Source organism: Taudactylus pleione, unplaced genomic scaffold, assembly GCF_031769625.1.
Source record: "Taudactylus pleione unplaced genomic scaffold, aTauple2 ptg001032l, whole genome shotgun sequence".
In the NCBI taxonomy this organism is placed as follows: Eukaryota; Metazoa; Chordata; class Amphibia; order Anura; family Myobatrachidae; genus Taudactylus; species Taudactylus pleione.
Window position 1 is genome coordinate 3,011,986 of NW_028285433.1, and position 13,205 is coordinate 3,025,190.

The 13,205-nt window shown below is 39.4% G+C and overlaps 1 protein-coding gene across 1 annotated transcript in view; it reads left to right on the forward strand.

Moving 5' to 3' along the window:
• PLPPR1 (phospholipid phosphatase related 1) overlaps positions 1 to 5,561 on the forward strand; it is a 167,807-nt gene extending 162,246 nt beyond the window's left edge. Inside the window, exon 8 of the mRNA XM_088461322.1 lies at positions 2,979 to 5,561. Within this exon, the coding sequence (XP_088317448.1) occupies positions 2,979 to 3,011 (33 nt within the window). The 3' untranslated portion in view covers positions 3,012 to 5,561. The remainder of the gene's footprint in view (positions 1 to 2,978) is intronic.
• The last annotated feature ends 7,644 nt before the right edge of the window (positions 5,562 to 13,205 follow it).

The window sequence follows — 13,205 nt, forward strand, 5'->3', positions numbered from 1 at the left end:
CACTACCCAGGGGTGTAGCTATAACTTTGTCGGACCCAGAGCAACATTATGAAGGGATCCCCCTACTAGAGACACATCTCTGCAGCACTCCCCCAGAGTGGGCAAGCCTAGTGTTGCTTACTGCTGTCTGTTATTTTTAATACAAGCATTAGGCCTGACCTACTTGAAACTGAATAACTCTATTAGTTGATGCATATAGCTTATTACACCCTCAGGGACTAACTAACTCACCACCCCCCTCCCAACATTCACCGCCCCTCTCTAAGCGCACACTGACCCTCTCCCAGCATGCACTTCCCCCTCCCAGCACTCTCCAAACCCCCTAGCAGCACACATTGGCTCCCTAGCAGCACACATTGGCCCCCTCCCAGCTTGCACTGACCCCTTCCCAGCAGGCATTGACCTCCTCCCAGCTCGTAGTGACTGCCTGTCAGCTCACACTGACCGTCTCTTAGATCACACTGACCCTCCCAGCTTGCTCTGACTGCCTCCAAGCTCACACTGACCCCCTCCCAGCTCACACTGACCCTCTCCCTGCTCACACTGACTGCCTCCTAGCTTGAACTGACCTCCTCTCAGCATGCACTGTCCCCCTCCCAGTTCACACTGACCCCCTCTCAGCTCACACTAATCCTGTCCCAGCACACACTGACCTCCCACTGCTCCGCAAAACTGTTGAACCCCCGCATCTCCCACAGCCCCGTCTGAAATCCAGACTGCGCATGCTTAAGTCTGGATGTGACAGGAGCGGGAATTGACAGAAGTCTGTAATATATGCTGGCCATGCACCGCAGGGTTGTGCGTCGGCTGCCTTGCCCAGCAAGCAGAGCCTGTGTGACTTGTAACTTGTCACTAACACTCAGTGCAGGCAGAGATAAGAGTTCTCACCTGCTTCAGTGGGGGCAGCAGCAGCTACAGGAGTGGATTTTTGTCTTTCTTCCCCCTGCTTAAGCAAGTAAGGAATTAATAACAAGTAGTAGTAGTGCTCAGGGGGTGTGTGCCACATGACCAGAGCTGCGCTGCGGGCAGAGTGATAACCGGGCAGGGAGGGATGAGGAGGAGGGCAGGAGAGCAGTATATTGCAGCAATAACAGCTGGATTAAGGAGGGGGGCACAGGGGCTAAGTGCCCCAGGCCACCCTCTATCGAGGCCCCCAGCCTAAATATATTAGCTTAAAAGCTAAACAGTGGAGGAAGAGGGAGAACTTCAATCAGGGGGGTGGGGTTACATGGCACCATGCAGCAGGATACAAGCAGCATGAGGGACTGAGGAGAGGAGCTCTGCAACCACATTGTAAGGTAGTAACAGGGAGATGGGACACTGTATAAGTGTGTGATTATACGTATGTGCAAATACGGTTGACGGGGTATATATATATATTTATATATATATGTGACTGTACAGTACATATGTATGTATATTTGTGTGTAACAGTATGTATGTGTATGACTGTGTATATGAGTGTGACTGCCTCTCCTCCCCCCTTATGCCAGGGGGTCACCTCAACTTGCAGGAGTCCTTGCTGTCAGCTGTAATTATCGGAATCGGTATGTAATGCCAGCTGTCAGGATGCCTCCTGTCAAAATACTGACAGTGGCATCCCAACGGTTAGTATCCCGACAGGGGTCGGGTAAGTATACTAACCCTTTCCGCTTATTCCCCTAACCCTCCCTTCTTGTAGCCTAACCCTAACCCTCCCCATCCCGCACCCTAACCGTCCCCATCAGTGCCTAAAGCTGTCTCCCCCCTTCGTGCTTAAACCTAACCCTCCCCCTTAGTGCTTAACCCTAACCCCCCCAGTGGTGCCTACCCCTAACCCTCCCGCCTAGGGGTGCCTAACTCTAACCTCCCCCCAAAACCTAGCCCCAACCCCGCTAAGCTGTATAAACCTAACACCCCCCCCTCCCCCGCGCGTGCGGCTAACACTAAGGGCGCCCCGGACTTACCTCGTTCAGGCTGGCGTCCTTCTGGATTCCAGCGCCGGGATTAAGATAGGCGTCGGTATTTCAACGCCTATCTTAAGTCCAGTGTCAGACTTTCAGTGTCAGGATTCAGACCGGCGGCATCCCGTCTTCTAATCCTGTAATTATTAGCCTGCTATGCCCATGTCACACTGCTACACTCAAATACCACTGAGAGCCAGCATCCTACATACAACACCTTCCCCCCCATACTAGGGGTCACCCCATGCAGCAGGAGGCAGTGGTGGCAGCTGTGATTATTATCCTGCTTGTGCCCATGTTACACTTTTACAGCCTAATATACTGAGGCCAGCTGTCAGCTCCCTCCTGCAACCCCTATGCCCCCCTCCTCACCAATGCTAGGGGTCACCTCACCCTGCAGGAAGCATTGATGGCACTGTAATCACCCTGCTGGTTTCCCCTTTTACACTATTTCACCAAAATATTACTAAGATCACCTACCAGCATTCTACTGCCCCTCCATACTCCTGTACCTTGCCCATGCTGCTCTTAGTACTACACTTTTCACCTGCCACAGCAGGACACATCCCTGAGTGGAAATAGATATGTCCATAGGTGGAGCTAGATAGGCCTTTTGGGTGGAGCATGACACGCCCCCTCAGTCGTGCATCTCGCTGCGTGCAGCGCATTCTACCGTCAGCTTGCACTGTCTCCCTCCCAGCTGGAACTGACCCCCTCACAGCACGCACTAACCCTCTCTCAGCTTTCATTAACCCCCTCTCAGCTCACACTGACATGCACTGACCCTTCCCAGCTCACACTGATTCCCTCTCATCTCGTACTGACCCCTTCCCCGCAGGCACTGACCCCTTCCAGCTTGAACTGATCCCCTTTCAACTCGCACTAACACCCTCTCAGCTCGCACTGTAAGAGATAACATGATATAATACAGCCAGTGACCATTCTGGGTTAAGATATGTATACTCGTTTTATGTTGATGTGTTGATGCATTGAACCACTTAAATGTAATTCTTTGAATCTGTTTTCTTTTCACAGAATCACTCTTCTTCAATGACTGAAGTTACCTGAAATGAATAATGTAAATAAAAAGGAACTGTTTTTTATACTACATTAGTGCGAGTACACGAACAAACACAGTTGCTCATGGTTAAACTGTGACTATCAGTATTATGTTATATCTAGTTAGAAGCTAATGTTTTGTACAATTTTGTTCAAGGACGTGATGTAGCCCTGATATTTTTTTCTGTTGTAGTGTCAAAATTCAACATCCCATGTTTATACCATAATCCAATTTTCTCCTGTTATGGTATATGGTGCACTAAAAAAAAATAAAAAAAAAATCTCAATTTTTTGAATTGTTGATGTTATGTGATCATGTTTGTATACACTTTTTGTATTATTTTATATGCATTAGACTGCAGTGTAAATGAAAATGCTATAATACACCTTAATTTTTGTTTCTTTACCAACCAGGAGAATTTTTTACTTGAAATGTGTACAGGAGTGAGCATAGCATTTCTTGTTTCTTGTGTAATTTGCAATGGAATGCAAACTTGTAAAGATTTCTTCCAAACTGTGTAATTTATATCAGTGATAGGAAGCAATGGATAGATTAGTTTGTCTCATTCACATGGGCATATTTTCTCTATGTTTAATTCAATTTCGAGAAATAAATTGACCACAAAAAATTGATGTACTTGCCTGCAAGATACATTTGAATGATGTGTTATGATCTGCATACATATAAATAGTGGTGCAAATAGGAAAAGAGGAGGAACTTGTGTGTTAGACATTATCTGTAGTAAGTAGGAATTTCATTAAAGTTAACTTTTTACCCCCACAAAACATCCAGAAATGGAACTTTTAGATACACAGCCTATGAGTCACCATTTTATATAGAACATTCTGGGATAATATCATACCACTACCCTACACAATTCAATTTCAATACTGTTAAGGTTCACATTTTTCTCATTCCCTCAATTCTAAAGAAAGAAAATAAGTGTGACATGTACTATGCGAGTATAGAATGACTTCTCAACCAGCCCTAGACACAGGCTATTAAATTCAAAATCTCCCATTAATATTAGTATCATAGTCCCTAACAATGTATACAAGGAACAAATGGTTTTCATGCTGTATTTTAACCAGGGCCATAAATAGGGTGGTGGGACATGTGCCATGACACCGGGTGCCCCTGATTCGCAGCACCTGACAATTTTCTGTTTTAATCATTCACATCCTCCTTAATTTAACACACACATTTCAAAGTACTGTGATACCTGGGACTCAAACACATCACCTCTGACATTGCTGTCAGACACCTTACACATAGAGCTATTTGCTCCTGTAAATGAAGCCTTGTGTGCGGCTGTTCTGGCAGACATATCCTGCAGCAGGTGAAGCATCACCTGTGCTCTCCTACTTATAGAGATGGTGAGTTATATTGCATAATTATTGTGTATCATGACTGCCGCCATTGGATTCACATTGTATTTGGCAGTGGCACCTGGCTAACAGTGGCTCTGCCAATTTGTACAAAGGGATCAGTACCCCTTCATTATTGTAAGGGACAATTTAGATTTGTCACTCCCCTTCCCCACAAGGCCATGTCCCTTTTTTAGGAGGTATGCACCTAATATTCCTATTTAAAAAATGTGTGTGTGTTGGAGAAGGGAGGTGCCAATGCTCTTTCTGGCCCAGGGCACCAAAAAGTCTGAAGTCAACAGATTATAATTTTCATTATTAGCCTCTATATGTTATCTTATCTCTCTCAGTTTAATAACATATACCAATCAATGCAAAAACATGGCTTACAGGGAAGTCTGACTTTCTGGTTAGTGTATACATGCCAGCAAGCTGTAAGTAGAATCAGTTTCATTCTATGGAAGTGGAACAGTCTATTCATTCAAATATAGTACATACTGTAGGGAATATGCCCATGTTGATCAACCATTGTTGTAAAACCCAGCTGCTGTTAGGTATATGCCGTTACTGGTGTTAAATAAAGGTTCAGCTAGAACCTTAATAGCTGTGAAATATTGTTAGTGCTTTCATGGGAAGCATTAACTGAAATGACATACATATACAAACATGAACTGTATCTCCTGCTGACATTTTAATAAATAAAGCTTGCCGTTTGTATACTTCTTTAAATGAATTTATATCTGTAATATATAATACTGACATTTTTCTCTACATTTAAAGAGTGGAGTTTAAAGGATAATTGGGGGTTCATTGTAATATTATTGGTTACTGTATAATTTCAAGCATGACTGATATATACAGGATTGTGTGTATTTTAAAAGTAAGCGAAGCGCGATGACTGGATCAAGACATGAAATTAAATTTTTTTTTCTTAAACTTCTGATTTATTTCTTTTATTTCCTAGATAATATTGCAAAATAGTAATTAAAAAATGACCACTCATCATCCTTATAAAGGGAACATTTTATTTTCTGGGTAAAAAGCAGCTTAGTTTGGTCAATTTTCAATACTTACCAAGATATATCAGTTTTGTGTTTTCAAATGTCTGTATTTCACTTTGGTTCAAACCAGTAAGTACTTGGTGATGTTTAAATTTTAAACGTTTTCGAGCAATAAACTGTTTAATTTTAATCAGTTTGACCAAATGGATTTATTTCAAGCCTTAAATAGACTTGCTACACAAAACAACAAGTTTACCAAATATGTCCACTATGAGCTCATACAGTAAACAGTTCAGTTGGAGACTTGTTTTCCATTTTTTGTTTGCTATGGACTCCTGCGATGCAGGGTGAAAAGGTTGGTCCCCAATGATGCGCTTACAGGGTGCGAAACAGTAAAACATAATCAAATCCTTAAAAAAATATTAATGCCGCATACAGAGAGTAAGGGGGCTATTTACTAAGCAGTGTTAGGAGACAGAGTGAAAAGTGATAAGAAAGTGATAAGGTGCCAGCCAATTAGCACCCATGTGGTCATTTTTCAGACACAGCCTGTGAGATGACAGTTGGGAGCTGATTGACTGGCACCTTAACACTTTCTTATCACTTTTCACTCTGTCTCCTAACACTGCTTAATAAATAGAACCCTAAATCTGTCATTGGGACTGGAGTTATATTGGTGTGATGCGTTCCAACACAGAGACCCATGCAGTGCAGTCCCTGCTGCTTGGGGGAGTAGAGAGAAGGCAAGGCTCATCAGCTGAAGTCCCAGGAGAAACATTTTAGTGCAGAGGAGGGGCCAGACGTGTGAGGAGATCACATTGAGGTTTGGGAGCTGGAAAACCTTAGGCTGCTGTGAAATGTGATATTATCCCCAGATCCTGCTTTCCTGTTATTGCCCTCGCCAGTATGGCGTCTGCTGGCACTCAATGCTGATCAAAGTCAGGTAAGTACCAGGACGGATATGGGTAATGAAGAGAAGAGGGTAAGAAATGGAAGCTCTGCAATTGGGCAATAAAGGGGAGAAGGAAAAAAGACAGCTGTCTCCTCTGCTTTTCTCCCCCAACAAGGCACATTACACCATCCTGAGATGACCATAGATTCTGGAAAGGAGAAACGGAGAAGCTGAAAATTTTCAGGTTCTTCTATGAATTGCAGCAGGCTGCTTTCACCAGCTTTCACCATACTACTGTATGGGAGAACAAAAGGTGCACTAATTTCTCCCCAGTAACCCCTTCAAAGCAGTGAAAATCCCAGTTATCACAGGGGAGGAGTGATAAAGGGATTTTCACTGCTTTATGAACAGAGCCCTATAATACTTCTATAGATTTAAACAGGAGGTTAGGGGACAAAATATTGCATTGATGTCTGGTATACAGATAGTTGTAATTGCCTGAGGTAGAATGCTCCACTTGGATTTATCTATACTCACTAGAGAGTACCCATCATGTGACACATCTCCTCAAGCTATTTACTTCAACAGATTGGTGTAAGTGGATGAGTACTGTTTTTCTCCACTGACAGCTATTTCATTAATGGGTAAACCCCTACAAACCACTTCAGTTCAAATACACATGGGAAATGTAACTGGTATTTCAGGCCATGGATACCTTCCATTTTCATCACTGTGCTGACATGCTTCAAGAAGTACACTGCTCTCATTGTTGGAAGGGCCCAGAACAAATGAGAATTATATATGGTCTGGCTATCAAGCACTGAGCATGAACAGAGTACACCTCTAGTTATAGGTTCTACTGTAAGGAATGATCCCTCCCTCTACATGTACATGTGGCACTACATTTCACTGCACAAGTAATACAAGTGTATTAAATTGGCTAAGGTTGCAACAGACTCTTGCAGGGACAACCTTATATATTGATATATTGAGGAGTTTAGTGGAAAAATATAAAATTATTATGTTTTTATTGAGTGCAAGCAATTCAACTTTTAAAAAGCAATAAATTCAAATAATGAAGGTTCTTTGTTTAAAGTAGTGCATTTGAGCCACAGCGTAAAAGAGTACTGTATTAATCTAAATGAGTCATAACTTACATAAAAGGATGTGTACTAGGCAGAAGGCTAGTTATCTGTTAAAGTCATGAAATACTAGTAGAGTAGGCATAAAACTGACAAAAGATGTAATATAAACAGATTTCACTGAGATTCAATAAATGAGGTTAAAAATCCCAGACTAAAAATGAATCACGTAACAACAGCGCAACAGGAATGTCTGGATGTTAATTAATGTGCAAATATGCCGATATAAATGTAAAAATGGTTAAATTAATTGCAATAGTGATATAAAAACATACACAATGTCTTCAATTCAATTGTAACAACCACATATTTTGAATAGAAACATATCTAAAAAGGGAATACTGTATCAGCAAGAAAAAGATTACTGATATAAATGTATTGTTGTAACTATTTATACAAAGTCACTTGAAGATGATCTGTAACATTAAAAGTTGAACTTGTCTTGTGGTGTATGCAAATCCTTTATCACGCATCATGTTTAGAAGTATTATGAGAAGAAAAGTTAAACACAAAGCCGCCACCTGAATATCAGGTGATATATTTGTTCAAGCCGCTGTGGTTACTATAAGCGGCATTAGGTCACAACATCAACCAGTGGTTAATTGTCACACAACATATGATCTCACGGTCATAGTTTTGCCTGAATAGGTAATGTTGAACATACAATACCAGTGCCAGCTCCCGATATCACTGTGCTCCAGTCACTTTGGTTGTTTGTAGCGTGCAGTCCTAGACTTGGCATATGCCGGGTTTGAGGGGAGAGACACATGCAATACCAGCTCCCGATATCACTGTGCTCCAGTCACTTTGGTTGTTTATAGCGTGCAGTCCTAGACTTTGCGTATGCCGGGTTTGAGGGGAGAGACACATGCAATACCAGCTCCCGATATCACTGTGCTCCAGTCAAGCTGGCCACCCACTAGACCAACTTACATCCAACCAGCCAACTAGTTGATTGGTTGGAATGAAAATCTGGTAAGGTATGAAAGCAAATGACAATCAGCAATTTGCTCCCAAATGCCGGAAAATGGACAAAAACTGTTGTTTCAACAAATTGTTTAATCAAACATTTAACAAACTTGTCTAACGACCATTTTCATCTGTTTTCTGGCATTTAGGAGCAAATTACTGATCATCAGTTACTCCAATACGTTACCAGATTTTCATTACAACCAATCAACTAGTTGGCTGGTTGGATGAAAGTTGGTCTAGTGTGTGGCCAGCTTCACTCTGGTTTGTCTGTAGCATGCAGTCTTGGACTTGGCGTGTGCCGGGTTTGAGGGTAGAGATACACGTCGGCCCCTGGTGCTCAGATCCCTCACTTCTCTCTGCATACTTGTGAGAGGCACTTTCAGCGCTAGTGTCCAGTAAGCTGTTGGTTTACATCCAAATGTTGGTAGTACGGCGACAGGCAGCCGGTGAAAGTAGCAGCAAATAGCTAATCCAGACTCTTCTTTGAACGAAGCAGTATTAGAAATATCTAATGCGTTTCTTCCCCTAATGGGGATTTCCTCAGAGGGGTGTGTCTAGAGGGGAAATCTCTACTCTCTCATATACCTGCATATTTTTAAAAGGCCACTTGCAGAGCTAATACCACATTTTTGGAATTAACACTCACAATAATAATGTACATACATAATAAAGTAGGGTCTTAAAAGAGGTTACATAACTATAATAAACCATATATTTATATAGTGTATATATATATAGTGTATATATATATATATATATATATATATATACTATTAAAATGAAATAAGGCATAAAGGCATATATAATAATTTGAGCTTAAAGCCCTATACATAGATATAATACATAGATGATAATACAATATATATGTTAATAAATATTTAATAAAAAATTGAGGAAGACTTATCTGAAAGAACGATTTAGAGGATCGAATAATACTCATTATTCTGATACTAATTTTAGCATGATCTGCAAACAGATTATGGCTTTATGGATTCTAAAAAATTGATTTCTCTTTTTTTCTCTCTCACTTTTTCTCTCTTTTTCTTACTTTATACTTTTTCTCTCTTTTGCACATTACACATTATTCATTATTATGCCCATTGCAAATAAATATAGAAGAATAACAATATGTCAAAAGATCAGTTTAGAAAATTCTGAAAAGGAGATAATCAGTAAAAAGGGAATATGATTAAAACATAACATTAAAACATGTATACAGTATGTCTCTCTATTCAATTATTCTTGAATATCTGAACTTTTATTACGATTTAGTTGCTTTATATAATATATTAAGTAGTTAGGATAGTTCTAATACTTATATTTTCATTACTAGACACGTGCAGGTAAATACTAAAATGTATATACAGTATAAATATATTTTTCAGTAATTTCAGCACCAATAGTTTGCCCCAACTCATTACACTTAGTTCCTAAGTGATCCAACAAAAGTATAATAAAAAACTAAAATCGAGAGATGGTGTTTTAACCCACAAATGCCCACAAATACTGTAATGTAATCTTGTTTGTATTGTTTGTATACTGTATAAAGTAAAATGAGACATTTTTTGTATAGATTGCTATATTCACACACACCCTGGTTCACCTGTAATATAAATATAGTGAACCATATTGAACTATAACAATCCCATTCATCTACCATAGACTCTTTTATAAACACATGCCATCTAACTATTCAGCATGGAACTTCTGTTCGCCAGGGACCTGGCGCAAGAGGAAGTCTTGCTGAGAAGATGGGATGTGTATCCAGAAAACCATATTAGACAAGTGAATTGTCCATTGAGGTTTCTCTACTGATGGCATAATGTAACTTGAGTATCTATCTATAGCCTGTATTCAATTTGAGGCAAAAAGGCGTTTTCGTGTGTTTTCTGCGTACATTTTTCGCCTATGACATCATTTCACCAGGCGGAAAAGTATTACCGTATTCGATTTGAAAGACTTTCCACCTAGGCAGAAAGTCAATGCAATGTAATAGGCGAAAAAGTTTCGCCTATGAATAGCAGGCGGAAAAAAGTGCAGAATTGGGGTTTTGGGGTGCAACATTGCAGGAACCCCTGTGCAGCCTTCAGACAGTCCCCCAAAGGTAAACTGTGTCAAAAAAAAAAAAAAAAAACACTTTGGGCACCAAAAAAAAATCACTTTGAATTTGGGGGCAAAAAAAAAAATGTCGGGGACAAAGGTAAAAACTAGCGAACTTGACTCTGGGGGGGTCCCCAATTATGCCCCAGGTGTTTTTTTCATTGCAGGGGCTTGAGGCAGGTGGATTTTTCATGATTTTTTAAACTTAACTTTAGCAACAATGTGGAATATTGGGGAGTCAAGGTGTATTACTCACATTCATATTGCTTTTGTTAGGTTTAAGAAAATTAGTGGCTATGATATTCTTTAGGTTCCTGTTCTTCTTAAATATAACCACTGGATCATCTTCAATAATGTATTTTAATATTGGATCTTTTTTGGGTATAGTGTAATTAGTTTTAATGAGATATTTTATTAAATATGCTGACTTGTTATATTTACGAATATATGGTATAGTCTCTATTGTCTTATTAGTTTATGCAGTGGTTATGAATTTTCCTTTCTTGTTAACTTTGTTTGGACCAACAAATCTTTTCTATCCGTTTGGTTGACTTCCAAGAATGCTTTATCCAGTAGAATGGTAAGATAACCTCTATCAGAGAAATTCTTTATCAATTCTTTTGATTGACTCAGAGAAGATGACTCTAAGCTGCAATTATGCTTAAGTCTCATTAGTTGTCCTTTTGGGATATTGTTTGCATCCACTTTTTTCCGATAAGTGGATGAAACAATACTATTGTTTTCTATTGAAAGACTAAGGTCAGCAAGAAAATGGAGGGTCTATTAAACTGGTGAGTGAATGTTAAATAATATATATTACTATTCAGTGAATTTACAAAGGAAAGTGCTAGTGCTTCAACCCCATCCCAAATGCTAAACAAATCGTCAATATAACACCCATAGAGGATGAGGTTTGTGCCAAAGTCACCACGCCACATGTATTGGGCCTCAAATGCCCCCACGTAGAGGTTAGCATAACTGGGCGCAAACCTCGTCCCCATCACCTTCAAAAAGTGAGCTCCATCAAACAAAAAGTGATTGTAAGTGAGAATAAACAGAATACTATCTAGTATGAACTTCTGGTGCAGATCTGATGTTATCTATATTTTTTGGGTCTTGGCCATAACTTCTAATCCTTTATCATGAGGAATATTAGTGTAGAGAGATTCTACATCTAATGTGAGAAAACTATAATTATTTTTCCGTTCAAAATCATTTATATTATTAAGTATGTGGGTTGAATCTCTAATGTATGATTTCAGTGATGCTACTAAAGTTTGTAAATAAAAATCAATATAATGTGATAAATTACTTGTGAGAGAACCTAAATAAGATATTATAGGATGCCCTGGTGGTGAGATAAGTGATTTATGAATTTTTAGGGAAGTAATAATACGTGGGTGTGAAGGAAAAAAAAAACATTTAAAAACCTCCATTCCTCCCTGGATATGACGCCATCTTTTAGTGCTTCATCAAGTAAAAATTTAAGTTCTTTCTGTTATAGGGGTGAGGGGTTGTGATTCAACTTTGTATAGAATGCTGTTCTCAGTAATCTATATGCTTCTTTTTTATAGTCCTCAAGATTTTGTATCAGAACCCACCTCCTTTATCAGCAGCTTTGATGATTAAAGTAGGATCAGTTTTAAGTTCTTTAATGGCCTTCTTTCATTCCAAGTTAAATTATGGTGAAAAACTTTGCCTTTCTTTGTACAGGTCTTTTTTAAACCCTCCAATGTGCGCTGAAAAAAACAATCAATGTAGGGTCCTTTCTCTGCTAGAGGAAAAAACCTTGAGTGTGGTTTAAAGTTCTTATGTGTTTGAATTGAATCATTAGTACTATAGATAGGAATCATTTGCTCTTTCTGAGAAGCATTTTTAATAATCAGATCTTCCAAGTATGTAATAGCTAAAGCATCTATGCCATCTAGCACGATAGGATTAGAGTCTTCATATACTTTTTTTAAATTCCTCTTTGCAAAGTATTTTTTGCAGCAAAGAGTCCATGTAAATCTATTGAGCTCTACAAAAAGGTCAAACATATTTGCTTCTGCAGATGGAGCAAAATAAGGACTCTAATAATTTAATTTGTGAATCACTTAATATTTTGTTGGAAATATTAAACATCCCTCTAGCTGATCTTACCATCTTTTTGCTTTTTTTGTCTTTTTTATCCTCCCCTCTTTCCTCTATATTTTCTCTTTGTCTTTTTTGGCACCCCGGTGACAGGGGTTGATAAGGATTTTGGTGTTGAGACCGACTTTTATCTAAATGAGGGGCCTGTTCTAAAAAAGAAGATGACGTGCAATCATCTCTATTTCAGAATCTCCTATAGTTAGTTCTCGGTCTTGCTCCTAGATCTCGATGTGGTTCTCCCTGTTTTAATTTTCAGAACTCATGGTGAGGTAGAGGTGTGTTCTTCCTATTATGTTCATTAGGATATTTCTTAACAGGGGGTCTAATCTTGGGAGTGTCTGGATTTTCCTGCCACCAAATCTAATTTGTGTTATGTTGTAATCTTTTTGGAGTTTTGTGGGTTCTCGTCATAATTTCTAATCTATTTTGAGGTTTTATATTGTATGTATGTATATTGTCGGTCCTGTAACCCTCCATATCTCTCTTGAATTTATGATATTTTCTTTCTATAATCGATTTCTCAAATGCTTCTACTCTCTGGTTCACCAGTGAGTCTTTTTCTTAGAATGAACTATGATCTTTAAACCTTGTCATC